General features: G+C 42.1%; 1 protein-coding gene and 1 long non-coding RNA gene across 2 annotated transcripts; both read right to left on the bottom strand.

Moving 5' to 3' along the window:
- Positions 1 to 267: 267 nt before the first annotated feature.
- LOC131016494 (uncharacterized) lies at positions 268 to 3,403 on the bottom strand. The gene is made up of 3 exons (XR_009099024.1): positions 3,164 to 3,403; positions 1,147 to 1,210; positions 268 to 611 (listed from the first exon to the last, which is right to left on the bottom strand). It is a non-coding gene; the product is annotated as an uncharacterized LOC131016494 (long non-coding RNA).
- A 16,771-nt stretch (positions 3,404 to 20,174) lies between these two features.
- Positions 20,175 to 21,854, bottom strand: LOC131018720 (uncharacterized). The gene has a single exon (XM_057947427.1). It carries the CDS (start codon positions 21,852 to 21,854, stop codon positions 20,175 to 20,177), a length of 1,680 nt encoding a protein of 559 aa, XP_057803410.1.
- Positions 21,855 to 23,787: the final 1,933 nt, after the last annotated feature.

Raw genomic sequence — 23,787 nt, 5'->3', positions numbered from 1 at the left:
TCCTCAAAGCAGGAGTCAGAGAAGTCCTCGAAGCAGGAGTCAGAGAAATCCTCGAAGCAAGAGTCAGAGAAATCCTCGAAGCAGGAGTTAGAGAAGTCCTCGAAGCAGGAGTCAGAGAAATCCTCGAAGCAGGAGTCAGAGCAACCACAGAGGGGCGAACCAGAGACGCTGTCGCAGCCCGATTTCCCGACACTAGTGATAGTGGGGTACGAGTATCGATACGACTATTTTTAAAGAATAAAAGATAAGAAGAATAGGTCGAACATCAAGCGGAAGCTTACATCAAAGAATGCTTAAGGGAAAATCATCATAAATGATCCCAAGGGTAAAATCGTCAACGTCGTTGTAACTTTTTAATTAACAGGAATTTCATGATCAAAAACAAAACAGGTATAGCTTATTTTTCATAAGGAAACATAATATGCAGAGTATCGCAGCAAAAGGCGAACCGGTTACATGTATGGAGACACATAACCGTGAGTATATTACTTAATTCATATTCAAAGTAACTTCACATCAAGACTTTATCGATAAGAAGGAAATACGATAAAGTAAATACGTCATCTAACGATCCCCCACCAGCACCAGACCAATCTCACTCCTTGCTTAGCCTGCACATTTAGAAATACATGCAGGGCGTGAGTATATAATACTCAGTGGGCAAACGCCGAAAAACAAGAAAGGCGCTCTTAGAGCTATAAGTTTGAAACTTGCCACATCTCAGCAATACACAGAAATAAAGTTAGCGTAAATGAATCTGTGCATGTAGTTTTCATAATCATGATATCATAAAGAAACGATAGCGCTATCAAAGTACTCATCATGCATGTACCACATCTACAACTCATCATCATCAAAGGTACTGAGAAGTAGGCCTCCCTCTCAAGTACCGTGACCGGCCGATTCGCTCAACGGCTCACAGTCACCTCAGTGTACACTAGCCCTGGCAGGATAGCTATCAACTGCCCAGGACCCGAATTCGTCTCATCTCATCAGTAGAGGGTAACATACAAGCTCAACATCAAAAATTGGCAAGTCAAACAGTTCTCAAACATCATTTATCTCAAATCATTTGATAATCTCATAACATCATTAAATCATTTCAGAAAACTCATACGATATACGTATACTCAAAATATTGCCCACCTGAAGACCTTACTCAAAAACTCCCGTCAAAGCGGAGTTACTTACTTCCCTGCTCTGCTCGTGTCTTCAGGGATCATCGTCATCATCGAAGGTTCATGTCATAAAATGAATCTCGATTAGAACTCAACGACAAAAACTCATGCCTTAACTCATGCTCTATCTTATATTCTATCTCTTAATCGACTCTACATAAACTTCTTCACTCATTTCAAGACCTTAAGTCCAAGGATAGGTTTCAAGAAAATCATGGTTCTAAGTCTCAATTTATCTCTCATATAAGACTCGTCTAATCTCATTAAAACACTTAGGCAACATAAACACATAAGGCACATAAGAAAATACAATCAAACATCAACAAATCATGTTCCGTTTTCCCACTGACTCAACTTCAAAATTTAACACGTTCTGACTCCGACCTCTCCTGGACTCCAGACTCATACCAAAAGAAAGGTATTTGAGTCTAGTTTCATTTAAAAAAAAGTAGAGTCAGAAACTACAAGTGGTTTGGGAGATATGGTGTTTTTACCACAGTCTACCATATTCGGCAGTTTTGAGCAATCGGAAACATTGATTTTTGCAAATTAGTAAACATTGTCAAACTGAGCTCAAATTTGGTGGATATCTAGCCCATACAGTAAGGTTGATACCATAAAACTTTGGAAAGCTAGATCACACAGGAAGCTACTGAAATGAATGACTTTGTCCCCTGTTCTCAGAAATTCCCGGTAGAAATGTGCAGATTTGGTTTTGCATTTTGTAAAAATAGTAAATCAAGTCCAAATGACTTGAAATTTTACCGGTATGTTCAAGACTCATGTAGGGACATGCTGTAAAATGTTCAAAGCCATTAGACATCGACAACCCGTCGATCACAGTAGGTCAGTAGCCTACGAAAAATCACCAAAACTCATCTCAAACTCTTAAATGCTCAATTCAACATTTCTTCAAAGAAAACCAATCAAAGTTCATTTTAAACACATATAACACTCAAAAACATTCAAAAACATTTAAAATACTCATCATACTCAAATTAACTCTCCTCTTTTACATCTTAACTCAAATCTCAAGGAAAACGTTTCTACAAACGTATCAAGTCAATCCTCTTCTCAATTTCATGCTTAAAAACACTCAATCATTCAAAATGACCTCATACTCCATATAACTCATTTTATACATATAAATCCCCTATAATCATACCAACCAAACTTTAATAAAAACTCATATATTCACATAAACTCTCAACAAAAACATGACAACTTCACAAAATGGTCATAAAGCAAATTAGACCTCATTTTATCAATTATTGACTTCTCAAAATATAAAAACTCAAAAACTCTCATAAACTAACTCAAGTCAAAATTTTACTTAGCTCCCAATAGACTTAATCAAACATATTAAAACACCAACATCATGCTCAATTACACATATCTTAAGCCAAATCATTTATTAAACACATAGACAAGAAAATCCCAATTTTTACCAAACTAAACTCTTTGACATTTTATAAACTCACATGGATCTTTAATCTCATCATATATCTATTAATCTTAACCCATTTAACTCACATATAAACCATCAATTTACAAATAAGGGCATATATACACATATCCCTAATTTTAGTAAACTAACTCATATCAAAAACTTCAATGGACATCATATACTCAAATTACTCCATCAATCATCATCATATACATCTCATAGACTCATTTACACCATCAATTTATCTATTAACTCATTGACTCAAAATTTCCCATTTTTGGGTAAACTAAACTTTATCAAAGTTTGAATCTCAAAGCATAGCTTTTCAAAACACACATCAATCATCACCAAACATATCATAGATCACTTTTCTCACCCCAATTCAAGGAAAGAAAAAGAAATATTTTTGAAGGGTAAGATACCCATTTTTTCGAAAATTTGAGGAAAAGAAAAGGGGTGATTTTCTTGCTTCAATCTTTCAAGAATATTCATGTACAAACTCATACAAGTCTAATCTATGAATATGGAGATCACTTACCCAAGTTTACACCAAAAATCAAATTTTCTCTCACTAACTTCAAGATTGAATCTCCATGGATCTTCTTGAATCTAAGGAGATGGAAGGTGTTTAAGGTGGATTTAGAGGGTGATTTGAGTTTTGGTATGAATTTGTGAAGCTCCGAAGGTGCATCAATGGAGGAAAAATGGTGGAAAGTAGAGAGATGAAGGAGAGATGGTGGTGATCGAAAATGAGGGAGTGAGGAGTGAGAGAGGATTTTGCAAGATATGCTTGGATTTGGCTAATCTTTGGAAGATTTGTGAATCTTATAGAATATTTGGCATTAATGCCTTGATCTCTCTCTCTCTAAATCTCTACACTCTCTTAATCTCTACTCTCTAAATCTCTACTCTCTCAATCTCTACACTTGGCAAAAATGTGGGAATTAATCATATGGTAGAGAAATTAAAATAAAGTGTGAGAAGGGTGATCAATTAATAATCACAATAACTATGGAAATATTACTCATTAATAAAGTACCATAGTATAATTATTCATGTGACCAAAATAAAATAATTATAGCACTAATATTAGTGCACTCACTCAATTATAATATTCCTCATCATAGGAAAAAAATAATTTAAAAAAAAATTATGCTTGGAAAAATTTCCATAAACCGGCATCATTCGATTTCTCGGTAAAAATAAACCGCACTTTCTTTGGAAACTTAATAAAAATTCCAAGTGCTAAGGTCTCGAATAAAATCATAATAATATGGTCATATTGACACACGTCACAAAATCACATAATCATTCAGTCACGTAAATTCACATAACATCACATCAAAACAGTCGGCAGACTCAAATAAGCTAGACGTCTCTCTGACCGACTCTATTTATCAAGGTTTCTCACTCTTTCTTCCTCGACTCTATTTCCAACTCATTATTCCTATTTTTCTTAATAGGACAGTCAATCTCTAATAATTCAGTATCCGGTAACTCTATTCCCGGTAGTTGGAAATAAAATAAAATCTCAGCTCAAATCAATCAGCATCTCTATCTCAACTCATTTCTCAAATCTCATCACTCTAATTCCATCATCGGTTTATTCACTCGTATCTCTATTTGAAAGACAATCTGTCTTATCTGCTCATAAAAAAAAGTAGTCTCGTAATTCGACATCTCAGTACTCTCAATAGTGTTAAGACACTATCTCTCAACATAGGAAAAGTACGGGGTGTTACAGACGCTCCCGAAAGGGGAAATCAGAAGAATCACTCAGAAGGACCATTCAGAAAGCATAACCAGGAAAGCTGCTTAGAGGAAAGCCGACCAAAGAAACCACAAACACTTCAACAAAAAATAAGAATTCTACCCTATTCAACAAAAACATACATCACAGCTCAAGACCCTGGAATGCAAGCTCACACCAATCACAACAAAATAACGTAAGGGACGAATGAATGCAGAGCCAGCATTGAAATTAAGAAGAAGAGAAGAGTTATGAATAAATTTCATTCATGATGCCAACATGGCCGGATTGTACATCAAGGTCAAAACAGATACAAGTATTTACAAACTAGAAATTACAAAAACTTTGGTAAAGACAAAAAGAGGGTACAACAGGGCAATCATGAGGGAGGAGCAGGGATAACGGATTCAGAAGCAGGAGCAGAGGAGTCTAGAGCAGGGACAGAGGAGGCCGGAGCAGGGACAGCAGCTGCAGGGGCCTGGCTAGAGGACCCTCCTGCCTCAAACACCGGCAACGTGCCAGTGTCCTTCACCTCGAGAAGACGCACTTCCACGTCCAGCAGCTTCAAAGCTTCTTGCACATATGTTGTTTCATCTCTGTACAGGGCAAAAAGCTGATCCACCGCAGAGGAGGAAGAAGCAGGATCCTCGAAGGCTGAGGCTTGGAAGCCGGAAGGCAGGGGAGGCTCCATGCTGTACTGCGAAAACCCCAGAGTGCTGTCACTAGCTGGACCCCGCAGCTGATTCACGAAGTTCACCAGGGAGGCGCAGAAGCGAGGCTTGTATACCGGAGTAGCAGGCACCGATGTAGAGCCGACCCCAAAAGCGAAGTAGGGAAGGGCCCTCTTCAAAATCGGATACCACCAATCCGGCTTCTTGGGGGAATCATCAGTGATCCCCAGCAGTTGGTTCAAGTCCTCGTCCTTGATGTTCTCCATCAGGGCCATCATGTCCAGAGCCGCGATCTGCTTCGCGGACACGCCTGCCATCTCCAACGCCTTGATCGCTTATTGCTTTATCACGTAGGCGAAGATGGAGCCAAAACCCTCCAAATAATCTGGAGTCCGCTGGAAGGCTTCCAGTGTACCTTCCAGCATCATACCCAGGAAATGCTGGCCCTGGGGAGACAAGAAGAACTCCAGGCGCTGGTCCCGGGCCCCCAGAATGTAGCCACGGTTCTGGGCACCCATGCAAATCCTCTTCCAGCCACGCTTGACCTCCTTGTACTCCTCATCATACCTCGCCTTGAACTTGGCGAGGCTCTCGTGGCCCTCCTTCTTGGCTCTCGCCAGTTCGGAGATCAAGGAGGCCTTCTCCACCTCCACCTGAGCCAGTTTAGCTTGCAGCTCAGCCACGTCTGCCTCTGCCTTGCTAAACCGCTCCACAGAACCAGCGACCTCCTCGTCGCGCTCCGCTGTCCATTTTTTCTCAACCTCCAAATCATTTTCCAGTGCACCGTAGTCATCGATGCACTGGATCACCTCTCCGACCTGGGATTCCAGCTGCAAAGAAAGGAAGGAAAAATGTCAGGGCAGAGAAGTCAAAATGTCAGGGCAGAGAAATTAAGAGGTTAGTAATAAAATCATTCGAACATATTGAATAATGCAGGGCACCTGAAGCACCAGGCGGCTGAGTGAGTTAGCCAACGCAGCCTTTTTTATCTTCTGTATGGCCTCCCTATCCTTGGGATGAATGTGGGAGAGTAGGGTGTGGACAAAATCACACCCCCTTAGGGACGAGATCGGCTTGGGACCCGAGGCCTCTGATTCCCCTGCAGGCAAGGCCAATGCCTTGCCCCTTCCAGCATCTACGGAGGTCGCCTCCGCGCGAACTTGCTGCCCTTCTGCAGGCTCTCCTTGCGCCGTTTCTCTGCAAGGGCCAACGTGGCAGCCTTCTTTTTCCTTTGGACTAGGCGGGAGTCGGGAGTAGGGATGGTGTGAAGTGCTTGAGAGAGGGGCACATCATCGTCAATGTCCACCACTTGAATGGCAGATTGCCCCCCAGCCTGGCCAGAACCAGATCCCCCTGCCCTCTGACTGTCCGGGCTGAACATAGATAGCACATCCATGTCCTTCCCCTTACCAGGGGGGAAGTGCTGCACAGAAGCGGTCTCCTCGGGGACCACAGGTACCAGCCGGGAGATGTCCACCCCAGGATCCACGGGCTGCCCAGAGCCCTGTCCCTCCTCGCTAGAGGGACGGTCAGATGAGAGAACAGCCCTGCACTTGCTCCTCCACGACATCCCTGCAAATAAATAGAACTTTACCAACAAAGACAAGGTAATAAGTAATTTTCACATATATGCTAACACCTATTTTACCTATAGATCCAGGAGGATACAAGGGAAACAGTCCGGTGGCAGCTAAGGCTGAGTTATCCTCGGTTAGCTTCTTACAGGGGAAGGGAGCATCTTCATTGAGGGAATTAAGGAAGTTGAGTACATTCAGATCAAAATCGGAGGGCTTTCCGAGAGCAGGAGGCTTATACGTGGTTCGGGACTCGTGCCACTACAGCTCTTGGGCATCATACTGACGCTAGGAGCCTTGATTGGTTTTCACATAACAATAACGGGATATTAATCCCTTGTCATGAGAATTGAGGGAGTTGAGGAAGGTAGTGGGGTAGGTTTTGCGGGCGGCAAAACTATACAGGGGGTGACCCTGCCACCTAATAGTTTGGGTCTGAAGAAACAATTTAGTGGTGTCTTGGACACCATGGGCCGTGCAAAGAATATAAAATGCAAATAACCTCCGAAGAGCGGAGGGGACCACTTGGAAGAAGGGGATGTGGAAGTGATTGCAGACTTGCACTAGGAGGGGAGGAGACGGAAGCCTAAGGCCAGCATCCACCTGGGCTTGGAAGAGGGGGATTTTATTCATGTGGAGCTTGGTAAAGGGCTCCGAAGCCTTAGAATAAGGCTCGAAGGTTAGGCCCTCCGGGCGCTTACATCTATCAAACATTTTCTGCATCACCGCCACACCTAGGCGCGATGGAGGAATGATCTTGGGTGATTTAGGGGCAGAAGCAGGAGGCTCAGACGATGCTGGGGAATCCTGAGAAAGGCTAGGGTTAGAAGGAGGAGGAGAGTTAGTCGGAGAAGCTACAGGGGAGGAGAAGGGGAAGGGGAGAAGTCAGGCTGGGCGATGGAGGTAGAGGCCATGATCGAAAAAAAAACTTAAGAATCCTAGGGTTTGCACGCTCAATCAGAGCACCAACAAATCTCAAAATCACTCTACACTAAACACAAATATCGGGAGAGGAGGATACGCGAGTTACCTAAGTCAAAGAAAGATCGACGGTAAAGACTGGAACGAAAAGGTCGTAGGAAATACGCCGGAACAAGGAGAGGATCGCCGAAAATTGAGAGAGAGTCGCGAAGAAGTGAAATGGAAGAAGATGAATAGTGAGGATTTGAATCGCCTAAGTGTGACATACGCGGGCAACTACCAACACGCGGGATGAATGACACGTGGCATCAGGGAAATAATCAACGGTCAAGGATCCATACGGAGAGACGAAAGGACGCGAAGGGTAAAACGTAACCTCGAAACACGGGAAAGTACACTGTGAGGGGACGGGCAGTTAATGCGAATGACGTCAGCCACGCGAGTGATTACTCTGACTAGTTTACTCTGCTCCAGAGCGAACTAGTCAGACCAGAGGGGGGAGTAGCTGATGAGGAGTAATATATGCAGAGCAAAGGAAACGTCTTATCAGAGGAATGGACCTTACCAAAGGAGCGGATATGTCAAGGAAATCATTCCTGATCAGAGAAATGGCTCTTGCCAGAGAAGTCACTTACGCCAGAGAAGCCATTCTCGCCAGAGCAACGGTCTTCGCCAGAGGAACCACCAGAAGAGCGGGAAAATCTCCCGCCTGAGGGAAATCTTACTATTATGCCCCTGACCACGCAAGGCGCATGCTCCGGCAATGAAGTTACCATTTTATCCTTTACGTGTAATCTATAAATAGCTACCGACGTGTACCTTGTCAATCTACGTTATCTTCACTCGCAATACAACAGCAATCGGCCTTCGTGCTCTCAACTTTATTTTTCTCTCTCAACTCTCGAGCAACACTAGGTATAATTCATAGTTCTACAACAATTCACCAAACAAACGATCACCGTTCATTTATGCTTTACCACAGTAAGCCTTGACCGAGTCGAAATTCCCATAATAAGGGAAATCGACATCCAAGTTGGAGATAAGCAGGTGTTGAAACATAATCAAAATCTCAGATTGGGAGCACCAAAGCTATCGTTCCAAGGAGATAGGCTGACCTCAAGGCCATTAGAAAGAAGTTTCTCTCATTCCTATGAAAGAAGGGCGATCCAGGAAACATCAGCTCTAGGCATAAGAGTGAAACTCAAATGCCCCGAAGGATGGAGAAATGTTTCCACAGAAATTGATACAACCGAAAGGAAAAATTAATTTCCTTGCAATACGTTGTATTATTTGGATAATCCAAAAAGCAATCGATATATTGAAATTCTGGAAATTGGAGCCTTTGAGATCAAGATCGAAGGCAAAGCTGGACAAGAAGCAGACGTCGTAATCTTAGGATGAAATTTCCTTGACAATTATCAACCATGGTCAAGGAAGCAAGTGGAGTGGAGATCACAATTGGCGAAAGGCGGTTGCTGATCCAATGACAAGCCCATTCTCGATCTACATCTCTGTAGGGATGTTATACGAGAAAGTCAAAGCAGAATATTTTGCTGCTTGTATTGATTCAGGAGTAGGAATCTGTACAGCAAAACGAGGAGTCTTTCCAACAGAAGTGGAAGAAGAACTACCTCGAATTGCAGGACGGGATTTCTCAAAGAAGATTTTGCTCTTATCAAAAGGAGTAAAACAGACAGAAATATTGATAGGCGGAGCAGGACAAACACCTTGGTACAAGGTTAAGAATCCACCTATCTATTTCCATGATACAGGAGCAGATATTTTGTTCGGCAACAATTTTCTGCAAACCTTCAAAAGGTATACACAGGACAATGAAGCCAGACGGCTTGTGTTCACAATCAATTGTGACCACAAAATCATTGTGCAAAGGCTCGAAGGAGCTTTTAATCGTTCGATGCCAGTCAAATTCTGCAGCAAGCGTGGTGATGATAGCAGACTCCGGAGACCACAAATGAAGGATCAACGGAGATTCAGAGATATTCTGCTCAAATGCAGAACCGAGGGATTCTCAGATCTCTCCGAGGAAGAAACACATATCCTCAAAGTTTCTTTGATATCACATAAAGATATTAAGGAAGAAGAACATGTGTCCATAGCCGATGTCAAAAGGAGAATCCAGAAGTGTTATCATGAGGATCCTTTGGCGTGGTGGAACAAGAACCAGCTCAAAGCTACCTTGAAAGTCAAAACTGGAAAGGAGCATGAGTTCGTAAGGTTCAGACCTATCCTGATGAACGCTCAAGATCAGCAGGATATGAGGAGTATAATCAAGGAACACCTTGATTTGAAGTTGATCGAACCAGGGAACTCGCCTTACAATAGTCCTGGATTTCTGGTGAGAAATCATGGGGAGATCAAACGAGGAAAACCAAGATTGGTCATTAATTACAAAGGGATTAATGACATTCTTGAGTTCGATGGATATTTCATCCCAAGCAGAGAACACCTCATCAATTGCATCAGAAATTCTCAAAGTTTGATTGCAAATCAGAGTTTTACTAGATTCGCATAGAGGAAGGGAGTAAGAAGTTCACAGCTTTCTCAACTCCACAAGGACACTATGTCTGGAATGTCATGCCAATGGGGCTAGGCAACGCGCCTCAGATATTCCAAAGGAAGATAGATAATCTTTTCAAAGATTATTCTTCATTCATGTTTGTTTATATTGATGATATACTTATTGCATCAAAAACCATTCATGAACATGTCAGGCATCTGGAGATCTTTGCGGAGGTCTGTCAGCAGGAAGGATTAGTGCTGTCTGAAAAGAAGGCAGTCATTGCAACCCAGAAGATGGAGTTTCTGGAAATTGAGATCGATGAGTCTGGAATAATTCTACAAGATCATATTGTGGAAAAGGTCCAGAACTTTCCAGAAAATCTCAAGGAAAAGAAGCAGCTTCAAAGCTTTCTGGGAGTTGTAAACTTTGCAGGGATGTTCATCAAAAACCTTGTAGAACAAAGGAAAATCTTCAGTCCACTACTGAAGAAAGATGTTCCATTCATATGGAAGGAGGAGCATCGCGAGGGCATGATAAAGCTAGAAGAGATTTGCAAAAATCTCCCAAAGCTTTCAATACCACAAGACGAGGACGAATTAGTCCTATACACTGACGCGAGTGATTCTTGGTGGGCAGCCGTGCTTACTAAAATCACCCCTTATGGAGAGGAACCGTGCAGATACTGTAGTGGTCTCTTTTTCGATAACGAGGCTGTGCGATGGCACATCAACGAGAAGGAGTTCTATGTAGTCCGAAAGGCGTTCAAAAAATGGCCGCTATTCTTACTTGCAAAGAAATTTGTTTTGAAAGTCGATAACACTAACGTTAAGGCTTTCTTAACCAAGAAAATAGAATCTAAACCTGAAAAGGCTAGATTACTTAGATGGCAAGATGAATGCCAATATTATGATTTTGATATTGTCATTCTGAAATCTGATGATAATGTTCTTGCAGATTTCTTAACAAGGGATGGAGCCAACTGAGGTTGACGCCATCATCATAAACCAGAGGCAGCTCCTAGAAAACATGGAGATGCTACAACAAGAATGGCAAGAGTGCGTACTTCATGCCAAACAAGCTGGACGGATACAGTCGGCTGATGAAGCCAAAGTGTCTGACCGTATACGAGAATGTCTCAAGGAGATGATACATCTTCATGAGGCAATCCACATGCCGCTCCTGCGCGGGATTAGGGCTCCCCTGATCGAAGCAGGCATTACCGTACTGGACGGATTATCGGTAGCAGGGGATTCGAGTACCCCTAGCACAAGTTCTGAGGCTAAGGTGTCAAAACCAGATCCTCAAGGAAAAGATGTTGCTAAGGCTTCACCGCCCGAACCAACATGTCAACCCTCCACTTCTGGGGAAAAAAAGGGAGAGATCAGCCTTAGGCCGGTGACGGACAAATCTAAGGTTGATACTAATTTTGTTGGAATGTCTCCTTCTTGGCAGCTGTACCAGAGCAGATGGGAGAAACTCAACACAAGGAAAGGCATTAACCTGGGAAACTGCCAGGTTGATGTCGGAGAAAAATATCCGAGGGTGTGGATGACCACCGACGCCCATCCGCAGGACGTTAGGGAATGGTATGAGTTTGGAGCTCTGGCTTCAGTTTATACCATATCTCCAGCATTTACCGAAATTAAGGGTCTACCAAAATGGATCCAATAGACGGTGTATGATGCTTGGGCAAACAATGAGTCCCTCAAACGGGGGGATGTTTTGGAGCTATACTTCTTCAGTGCAGCACCAGAACCAGCAGGGAAGGGGAACCACGAAGCTTTCCATTTCATAAAGCTTCGAAGACCCGACAACCAGGCCCTGAACCGAATCAAGGCACCGGATTATCAGTCCTCAATCGCCGCCACATACAAGGAGGATCAAATCTCCACCAGACGAGCATGGGGACTGTGGGTCTGTCTCACGGAGATGGACAATGTCAAGTCCAGATTTAAGTTCTTCCAGAATTCAAGTCTGGGATCGTTCTTGTTAAACACTATGACAGGAACCACCACCAAATTTGCTAAGAAGGCCTTTGAAGAAAAAAGGCAAACGCTCTGGCAAAATAAGATTGCGGGGAACAAGGAGACTCGTTGCAAGTTCTGCAATATGGCTCACTTGGGTCATTGGAACGATCATATCTGCACGGAATGTCCGACGCAGAACGAACCGGAGTTCGAAAAGGGTTTTCTTCCAAAACCCAATCGAAGGAGATTCCGATCTGATGAACATGAGGAGCACAAAACTCCACGTGGACGAGCACCTCTCGGGCACCAAAAAAGTAAGATGCCCGACAGAGAAAAGGGAGTCATGTGACTCACAACAGGAATCCCACTCACCAAAAAGAAAATGACAAAGGTGAGTGGGTTATCATGCAGGCGGACAACTCACCAAAAGCAGAAGTGAGTGGAGGATAAAAGCAGCAGGCCCCTCCTACAACATTATCAAGTGAATAATGGAGTAGGGGACCACGGAGGCATGTGAAGGCATAGTTGGTGTCGGCAATTATTGCCGACAAAAGAAGGTGGCTGTCACTATCCAAGTTAGCTGGCCACGAAGAAGGAATCCAAGGCTAACTACCAAACAATTATAGAGGGCAGCAAACCTCTATAAAACCCCGAGCTCTGGAGAGGAAGAAATCATCGAAAATCATCACAACTTCACACAACACACTCTCTCTCTCTAGAAAATTATCTTTGTAATATTTATATTTTAGTTTTCAAAGTTTTAGTTTTATAAGTTTCAGTTCTTTTAATTTTATGTACACAAGTATTAGCTACTAATGAGTAGCTAGACAAGTTTGTCTCCTCCCTGAGGGAGATTTTATGAAATAAATTAAATATTTTATAATTCCTCTATAAACGTTTTGTTTTTGCTCAACTTTCCGGTTTTGTAGAAAATTTTCTTTCATTTATCAACATAGTATTATACGTCGGCACTTAGTGAAGGAGGAAGGTTGCAACCATCCCTTGCGAGTGCGTGGTTGGACGGAGCCTTGGGGGCAGACGGTCCGTAAAACGTAACCAGCACTGACTCCTGAAGAAGACCAGTCGACTAAAGGTATAATGTTGGTTTATGTTAAGATTAATTTTGAAGTGTTACGGAAGCATGTTGGGCCTGATAAGTCTTCACCGACAATTTCCGATTTGAACATGGAATTGTATTATGATGATTTATTAGAGGATTTGTTAAAGGGTAGTTTTTTCATTAATTGTGAGATGGGTAGTTTTATAAGACGTGTTATGAAAGTGGGTATTTTTGATAGATAAGTTATAGAGGTGGGTATTTTAAATTTTGACCCAAAAGATAATATAAATCTTCATATATATATATATATATATATATATATATATATATAGAATCGAGAATAATTAATACATATCATCAACATATATCATCATAAGGTCCCCTCTAGTTTATCTGCAGTGATTTCGATTATAGAAATTTGTTCATCAGAAAGCATTTCGGTAAATCTGCAGTACATTATCATATGGAAAAGGAAAAAGAATAAAACAATAAAGAAAAACGAAAAAGATTGACTGCTGAATTGGAATTTTATTAACGAAAAGAAAATGAACAAAAAACCTAAGACAATACCATCGAGTGCACGAGAACGCAAATTGAGGGCCAGAAATGAAAAAGATCGAGTAAATTAATTACTTAATCCAAACATGTTGATTTATGCCGCTAGGAACATTTTCAAAATTTCCTATTTGTTGATTTACTCTGAAGAAGGGAGCGTTCAACATCATGAAATTTCAAGTTTTGGAACTCTCGAGACATGATTGGGGATGAGTGAATGATGTAATCTTCGCAGAAATTGCTGAAATAATAAATTGTTTGAGGGCTATAGGTGATACGATCCTTGTTGACTGTTCAATCGAACACGCAAACGGAAGACTTAAAACGAACGATAAATGGAATATTCCAAAACCTCTGAATCTAACCCACAGAATGATGTAGGCGAACTGATTCTCTATACCGCAGCGTGATGTTGACGCAGCAACTCGAGGACGATGATTGACACCCGACGAGTGTAGGTTGACTCGCCATTACGTCAATAATTGAACTCGTCTTAGAAAAACCAAGAAGAACTCGAAAAAGTCAAGAGAGAATAAACTCACAAAATTCGTAATTGATAAGCTACTGAAATTCGTCCATCACAAGCCTATATATAGGCGAAAACTAAACCTAGTCTAAAAAGGAAACAACTTAAATAAAACCCTAACTTAACTAATCAGCTAACAAGCCCATAATTTCGAAAATAACAAGGCTGAAAAACTAATGGGCTTATAACAAAATAAATAAAGTCTTAAAAACAAATAAAGTCTTGAAGCTTGGGCCCACTCGCACGTAATAAGATTAATCAAACGTGGGCTATCCAATTCGCCAACTCCACCATTTCCAATGGGCTTTTTCATCAACTCTTGATCCCACACTTCTCGGACGAAGCTCATCAAGCTCTCCTTAAACTTCTTGGCTCGTGCTCTTGTAATTGGTCCGACAAGAACATGCACCGGTTCTGGCACTAACAACGAACCTTGGGTTGCATCAATAGGATATAAGGTATTTAATTTGGGGATTATGGACTATTGAATAAAATAGTAAATTATTACTCCTTCCGTCCGCCAAGATTATGTCACAATTACTATATTGGGCGTCCGCCAAGATTATGTCACTTTCCTTTTATGGCAATGGCCCCACCATCCTCTTTAATACTTACTAACACTCTTTATTTACAAAAACACCACTCAAAATTCAATCTCAACCACTCATCTCAAAAAGTGGTGGGACCCTTTCTCCACTACATCAAAATCATCACCAATTTTTTTTATTTATTAAATTGCGATTTTATTAAAAAATGAGAAGAAAAACCTAAGAAACCCTTGAAAGCACAAGAAAGCAGACTAAGGGCCGAGCCTCGTTAAAATCTTTTTACGGAAAACCTAGAGGGAAAAACCGTAAAAAGGAAAAAGAGTACCCGTCTAAACAAAGGTAAAAAAGGGGATGAGAGCGGAAGGGAAAGTTTCCGGAACTCCGGCCTAACCATCGTCCCCAAACCAACCCGGCTCTCACCGAACAAAAATGACAGAACGGAGGCAAAAGGCCGGTGAAGCGCCGTCGCCAAATTGCCAAAAAGAAGAAGCTACACGGCCGGTTATACGCCGTCGCCGTTAGCTCGAACAAAATAAACAAACGAAAGAAAGCAACATAGCCGGTTATACGCCGTCGCCGTGAGCTTACCACGAAACCAAACTCAAAACTAAAGGGGTAAAAAATCGGCCGGTTATACTCCGTCGCCGAGATTACCACACAAACAAAAACCAAGGATGAGAAGCTAATAGTTTCGGCCGGTGAGATGCCGTTGCCGAAAACTAAATCGCCTTGAGGAACTTCGTCTAAACGCGCTGCCAAGCAAGCAGCAGCCGTGATACCAGAAGCAAGCACCGGATCTGTCAAAATTATACGGAAACGCCAGCGTATCAGAGAACCGAGAACCAGCACCACTTGCCCACCATGTGTTCGACAAAAAATGGACAAGAACAGCAGCCACCGAACCCCAAGTGTTTGACTGAGCAGAACAGCGAAGAATGCCTACCATATTTTCGATCAAAGTGCTGAGTCACCAACGCCGATCAACCAGCTCCACTCCAACAGAACTCATCTGCCAGAACAAAGTAACATCCGCCACTCCCTCAAAATCCTCCAAGAAGGACACCACAACCCAGCTGCCATCCCCGGTATTAACGGGAAATGCGAACAAAAGAATGTACAGCTATATCCTGTCAAGCAGCATTTTTTATTTCTTCAATCTCATGAGGCCACCATCCCTCATCACGTGAAGGATTCGCCATTAAGTCCGCAACCTTATTTCCTTCCCGAAAGATATGTGTAATGTGCAGTTAGAACGAGGACAGAGAGTTCAAGATGTCTTCCCAAGAAGCTTTAAACCGCCAAGGCACGTTTTTAGAATTTTCACGAAGAAGACCAACAACATAAGTGGAGTCCGATTCGATCCAGAGCATAGTCCAGTGTCTCGCCCAAGCAATGCGAATGGCCATAATAACGGCCAGCAATTCAGCCTCGAAAGCATAGCCCATGCTATATTTGTAGTGAAAACATCCACGAACCCATCCCCAGTGGTCCCGGAAAACGCCTCCATAGCTTATAGCACCCGGCGCGCCCAGAGCCGACCCATCTGTATTGATTTTCATCCATGGCGCCGTAGGTGGCCACCAACTGACCGAAATATAAGTAGGCGGTGGCGCAGCTCGACCTTGAATACCAATATTCCGTAAAACTATATAGTCCGCCCAACTATTGTCCATATGACCAAGCTTCTTAAAGTTCATCTCCATCTTCAGGAAAGCCACTCTCACCACATGAAGGATGCACCTCTGACAAAACTTATAATTGTCAAAAACACACTTGTTGCGTTGACTCCAAATAGCTCAGATCATAACAATAATCTCAGCTTTCCAGTAATTACTTATCTGAGAGCTCGGCTTTCTACCCCATGCAATAACCAAAAAGCTGTGAATATCAGCCAAATACAGAGCCTCCGGGAAGCAAAACCAATTGAAGAAATTATTCCAGATAGGTCGCACAAGCTCACAATCCCAGAAAATGTGCTCCGACGTCTCAGAATCTCTATCACAAATGGGACACCAGTTCGGCATAATCATGCCATGTCTAATAAGTCTATCATAAGTCGGCATTCTATCATGAAGCAGTCGCCAGCAAACCAAGGACCGACGAACCGGAATGTAGGGCTCCCAAATCCAAGTTCCCCAAGAAACCTTAGGAAATTTATGCCCATGATGCGAAAAAGCAAGGGCAGCCGTCACTTTGCCTTGCAACGAAGGCTTCCAATACCGCGTGTCCGAATCACCAATAAGTAACAACAGAATGTCACAGACCACCATCGGATAAGAATTCACAAACTCCTGAGTGAAATGCCAAACGCCATAAAAGAAATAATCCGCAATAGTCTGATTGAGAGAATCTTCCATATAGAAAGGAACTCCACATCTATCCGCAAGGCGATACCCAAGCCAGTCATCTAACCAGAAGAGAGTTGAGTCACCTTTACCAATATAGCTGAAAGAATCCCAGATAAGATCACTCGCTTCCTCACGCAAGCCACTCCACACTGAAGAAGGAGCCACAGTTTTCACTTTGCAGTATGGAGTAAGATATCTGCGTTTAATGATATCATAACCAAAGCTATTCCCTTCTATCACCCTCCAAGCCATTTTCATAAGGAAACTCTTATTCATAGTCACAAATGACCGAATTCCAAGGCCTCTTCGGCCTTTATAGCACAAACTCTATTCCAGTTAACCGAGCAAGAAGGATGCTTACTAACATCACCATTCCAAAGAAAATTTCTGCATTTGGCATCCAAATTTTTTCAGAAGAGAGCTGGGCCATCTAAACACCATCATAGAATGTGTGAGCGAACTACTAATCACCGAGTTAATTAAACACAATCTACCCGCCATGGAGAGCTGAAGACCTTTCCAGCGAGCAAATTTATTAACAATAAGATCATGAATCGCCTGAAGATGGGAAGCTTTGGGCTTGCCACGAAACATCGGGACTCCCAAATAAGTGAAAGGCAGATCACCAGTAGAAAGAGCCAAAATCCGAGTCATCTGTCTCTTAGTTCTCTCAGCAATTCGGTCAGAGAAAATGATCTGAGATTTAGAAGGGCTGAAAACCTGACCAGAAATATCCCCATAGTAATTCAGGATTTTAAGCAGAGTTCTTGCATTAGCTTTAGTGGCCTTGCAGAAGATAAGAATGTCATCAGCATAGAGCAGATGCGCGGGGAAAAGCACGCCTCTACTGAAATTCATAGGAGCAAGATGACCCGAGCGAACACAATTATGGAAGAGGGCACTAAGAGCATCTTCTGCGATTCCAAACAGAATATGATACAACGGATCTCCTTGTCGAACACCTCTCGAACATCCAAAGAAACCACGGAGCTCACCATTATACAGAATAGAGAGCCGAGCCGACGAAAGAATAACCTCAATCCACCTAATAAACCGATGATTGTAACCAAAGACTTTAAGAACGTTAAGAAGGAAATCCCACCTCAGAGTGTCAAACGCCTTGGAAATATCAACTTTACACGCCATATTTTGACCATCGCTAGAACGTCTCAAACAGTTGATTCCCTCAGAACCAAGCAAGATACAATCGTGAATCGATCTTCCGCTAATGAAACCGAATTGATTACTCGACACATGTTGAGCAGCCACAACACTCAGACGAACCGCCAAGACTTTCAAAATAATCTTGAAAAAGAAATTCGAAAGCACAATTGGCCTTAAATCAGCAACCGAGGCAACAATCTCCTTTTTAGGAATCAAAATGAGAGTATTAGCATTGCACCCAAGCGGAAGATAAGACTTTGAAAAGAAAGTAATGACAGTGCGCCAAATATCTTTCTTAATAATATCCCAGCAGTGTTGGAAAAACTTTCCAGAGAAACCATCAGGTCCTGGCGAACTATTAGAGTCCATTTGAAAGACAGCAGCCGTGATCTCTTCTTCATTAGGAATGGCGGACAACATAGAGTTATTCTGATCCGACATAACATGGTCCAAAACCGCCTCAACATCCACAATATCCGCCTGGGAATGAGAATTCTCAGTGAAAAGATTAGTGAAAAAATCCACAATGTGATTCCCAATTCTATTCTGATCGACGTACGTATCCCCATCAATCATCAGGTGAGAAATGATGTGAGGTTTTTTCTTGTACCTGAGCATACTGTGGAAAAAGTTAGAATTTCGATCCCCATCTTGCAGCCAAGTTACACGACTTTTCTGTTGCAGCAGGGAGTTCTTCCGGGAAAGCGTAGCATTAATGCTAGCTTGTGCCACAATCTCTTTATCCAACAGCTCCTCGGTGTAGCCCTCAACAGCGATTTTCTCCTGAATCTCCGAAAGCTCTTGTTGTTTCTCCATAATCAGCGTATCCACATTGCCAAACGTGCTTTTATTCCAGTTGTGAATCTCCATTCTCAATCTCTTCAGCTTGGCCATAACAGTATAAATCGGGCAAGAGTTATTCACCGTCTTTGACCAAGAAGCCTTCACCAAATTCAAGAAGTCCGGGTGCAACGTCCACATATTTAGAAAATGGAAAAACCTCCTGCTGTTTGAAGGTGTCGACTGGCAGCACAACACAAGAGGAGAATGATCTGAAGTATTCCTTGGGAGTATCTGAGTGAAAGTCGTGTGCCAGTAATTAGCAAAACTGTCAGAGAAGAAAGCTCTATCCAGCTTGGATTCCACGTGGGAGGGCATGAAACGCCTTCCCGACCACGTGTATTTCAAACCAATTGTGGGCGACTCAATGCAACCCAAAGCATTAATAAAACTGCCAAATTCCTCACAAGCAGTGACATTAGGCCTGCAATTGCTGCTCCTTTCATGTGCTCCCTTAACAGCGTTGAAATCTCCCAGAACCACATAGTTGCTCACTACATGATTCAGGATATCAATCCAAAGAGAACGTCTCAACAAGTACGTTGAAGCACCATGCACAACTGCCACAGGAAAGGTCTTGTTCTGCCAGTCACAATCAATAATAACCACTTGATCCGAAGCAAAAATCACATTAATACGAACATCAGGCTGTGAAAAAATCCATATGTTAGAACACATATTAACACGCGAGTTTTGAAAACAAGAGATCAAATTGAGAGATTTCCAGAAACTGCTGGGAGTTTTATGAAAAGCTGCTTTGGGCTCAATGATACCCAGCAAAAGAGGCGAGAAGGAGCAACAGTGCTCCCTTAAAATAAGTTTACATTCATCCGTGATGCCGCGGATGTTCCAAACCAGAATATTCATAAGACCAATTAGTTTTTTGTGGCTAGGGATTCCTCCCTCTCCACTTCTTCAGCCCAAGTTTTCACTGCAACCTTTGTCATCATTTTGGCACTCGACGATCCATCATTAGTAATCACAAAATCACGGGGTGTTCCTCCAGCCTCCCAAACTTTGTAAAGTTGATCTTTGATAAGTTCCATCGATGCAGCATTTGGCTCAGCTCTCATTTGAGGTGGTCGTCTGAGACGACCTTTTATGTTATCTGTGGTCCAGTTTACGTTCGACTCTAGTTTGTCCCGGTGGTCTGCCTCTCTTTTTCGCAGTTTGCAAAGTCTCCTTATCCTTGCTGATCCCCTCTGCACTCTTATTTTGCACCAAGTTCACAACTCGGTGCACTTTAATTTCAGTCTCCTGCACTTTAATTTCAGTCTCCAACAAATTCTGCGCATTGGTCTCACTCAAGATTAAATCGGTCTGTACTTTCTCAGTAGCAGCAGCAGCTTCAACCCTTTGCGTTTCAAGCTGAGACTCCATCTCCCTTCCTGTGGCATCATCCATCAGATTATTCTGATGTTCGTCCATCAAGCAAGAGACATTAGAATCCTGCTCCATCTCTATAAGCTCAACATCTTCCTCTTCTGAAACCAACTCAGTTGGAGTGTTTTCCTGCTCTATTTGCTGTATATCTTTCTCACTAACAGGTTTAGTGATAGCTTCCAAGAGATTTGGCCCGGAAGGGTTCTGAGTATCCAACACATTAAACCTGTTTTCCGAAGCAACCTCTTTTTCTTTAGCGGGTTTGGATTGCCAGGTCGACCTCGGCTTCCTAAACTGGAAGCCCTCATCGCCCTTAGAATTTCTTTTTTCTGTGACAGCATCAACCACGTCCCCCTCCTTAGAATTCTCCAGCTGCTCAATCACTTTCCCCTCGCTACGTTTAAAACAATTATCCAAAGTATGACCCGTGATTTTGCATTTGGTGCAATAGTGTGGCAATTGTTCATATCCAATCTCAACATAAAATGATTGATCCGGACAATCAACATGTACCGAATCAGGTAAGGGAAGAGCCAGATCCACCTCTACTAGAACCCTAGCGAAGTGTCCAACATCCCCATCAGCTGTAACTCCATCCACTTTGATAGGTACTCCCACCGAGTTGCCAATACTTGATATGATCTCTTTAGTCCAATATTCAACGGGTAAATAGTAGATACGCATCCAGACTTGACAAATCGAAGAAATTTCTTTATACGGGTCAAAGTTTCTCACCCAATCTCGTAGCCTGAGCGTGCCCGAGGCCAGATTCCAAGAGCTCTTACGTTTAGCATTAAGTTTATCTTCAGCTGTAGTGAATTTAATAGTGTAGAATCCTTTACTCATTGGTATAAGTTTCCAATCCGACTTTGGCTGCCATAACATTTGTAGTTCTTTCTTCAAATCCGAAACCAACCTAGGTTTTTCTCCTTTGCGGAGGAGCACTCTCCCAATCAGCGCATGTTGGAATTGTTTTATGCGATCTTGATACATTGACTCTAGAATCTTGATGGAAATCACTTCGTTGCTAACGACCGGCTGAATAATGGCATAACGATGAACAAGCACATCAGGTTTTCTTGTAGACGTAGGTTTAATGATGTTCGCATAAGATATCTTCTGTGGGACAGCCTGGTCCTTCATAATTTGATGTTCACCATCTCCTTCAGATCTACTCTTCGGCGATAGATTTGCACGGGCTGCCGAGGTTTCAACATCCATCTGGGGCATCTTTGTAGTTGTATCCGAAACCCTAGTCGAGTTAGTAATATCCAACGTCCTACTATCAATAGGCGCATGCGAGTGCGATGAAAAATTGCTTGAAACCACTGGGAGATTCAGTCTTGAGTTATCAGAAGTTGGCGGTGCGGCCGCCGGCTGGTTTTTCACCGGCGAAATCATTGAATGAAAACACTAGGGTTTTCGAAAACTTGGGAGAGAAGACATCCGCTTTTTTCCAAGATTCATTCCATTTCCAAAATCATCACCAATTTTATTAAATCCCGTGCCCAAGCAAATTGCCATAATCTTGGCGGACGGAGGGAGTATTATTTTATATTGGGGCTATACTGAGTAAAAAGAAAGTTATGAATGGAATTACCCCAAACGCTAATCAACAACAAAAAGAAAACCCATTTTATTTTAGAAAAGCCCAAGCCCATCGAATTGATAAAGGATAAATGAAGAACTTTCATGAAGTTCGTCCTTCAATGTTTGCTCCTGTCAGCCCGCCTTAACTCATTAAGGATAGTTAAGCCGAGTCATCTACGATTAGGGATGGGATTAAAGAATAAGGGGAAGGAAGCGGCGTTGTTTGGAACCGTAAAAACATACTTAACTCGAGAAAACTCATCATATTTAACTCATGATATAAACATTATCTACAAAAGAATACATAAAATAACTTAACTAATATAATTAATTCAAGTTATACATCTCTTGAAACCATTTTTTTAAGACTCAAAGTATGACATAACATAACATCAAACGCGTTTTTGCAGTGGAAAGTAGCCAGACATATGTATGAAGACATATTCTAAACATGTTAATTTTATTTATTAATTAATAACAACCTTGGAGATTCCGCTCACTGCAGCACCATCACCACATCGGCTCAACTTGCACATTTAGAAAATATATACTGACTGAGTTAATTAATGAAAAAGATAAAACTAAAAATATATTAATTCAATCATTTAGAGTTAAAATAACTCTAACAAGGTTGTTCATTTGCTAAGAATCGTTGGTGGAAGTCAATGTAGGTCGACCATAGTTTTGCAGCATGCATGGAAGGGGACATTAGTTGTTTTCAGATTGAATTTATGTAATCACATGTCCACATTGAGAAGAGACATTACCTCTAGTGATCCTCCGATGTATTTAAGAAAATAATGAGAAATTCCTAGGAACTCCAGCACACCGACACACCTGTAATTGTGTTCATCATCAAATATGGATAAAGTAAAATATTCTCGTTGACTACAACAATGCATTGCATAGTTTCTGATTAGAAATTCTATCGTAGTGTAATGGAAGAGGTCAGGGGTGATTTCAGGGTGCCTGTTTCTAAAGACATGTCCGAGGGGTCTCAATTCTTTTTTTTTTTTGGATAAATTGAATAAATAAATAAATAAAATTTAGAAACCGTGCGACGAAGGACTCGAACTCAGGACCTCAAGTTTTAGGCATTAACCTACTACATCTAGGCCAACAAAATAGTGAAGTGTCATACATTTCTCCCTAAAAGAAGCTATACCTTTGGTAAGACTACCAACAACGTAAGGTTCATCTAAAGTTTGTAGATAACATTTATTCTTCATTATTTTGGGCCCCCAAAACTTTACAATCCAATAGTCTTTCCTAAACAATCATTATTCACTTAATCAGAACTATCATAAATTCTACTGAAAATTACAAATTATGCGAAAACATGCAAGCACTACAAAAAACACGCGATTTAACGGTGGAAAATAGCGACGACAATTCAGGCGCCCTTTCTCAGTCACCGGCCAATTACCGACGGCGAAACCGCCGCCGCTAACTAGCGGCGGTGACGTCGTCAGTAACTATATTATGAACATTATCCATTTAAGTTTATAACATTACTGACGGCATTTTACCGTCGCTAACTAGCGACGGGAACTGCCGTCGGTAATGTTATAAAATTAGGGCGTACAGACACATTTTTTTTCCACTTTGCACCGCACACACTCTTTCCCCCCCCTCCCCCCACAGACCTCACCCGCCCCCTGTGCTACTGTTGCTTCTCCGGTCGCCACCCGCCGCCGTGCCCAGGTATTTCTCTCTCTCTCTCTCTCTATCTCATTTTAATTAT

The sequence above is a fragment of the Salvia miltiorrhiza genome, chromosome 3 (genome assembly GCF_028751815.1).
Source record: "Salvia miltiorrhiza cultivar Shanhuang (shh) chromosome 3, IMPLAD_Smil_shh, whole genome shotgun sequence".
Classification (NCBI taxonomy): Eukaryota; Viridiplantae; Streptophyta; class Magnoliopsida; order Lamiales; family Lamiaceae; genus Salvia; species Salvia miltiorrhiza.
The sequence above is the reverse complement of the archived record's forward strand: the minus strand, read 5'-3'. Positions and strand labels throughout refer to the sequence as shown.

Coding starts and splice junctions, on each gene's coding strand:
- LOC131018720 (XM_057947427.1), bottom strand. CDS start 21,854: ATGATTTCGCCGGTGAAAAACCAGCCGGCGGCCGCACCGCCAACTTCT.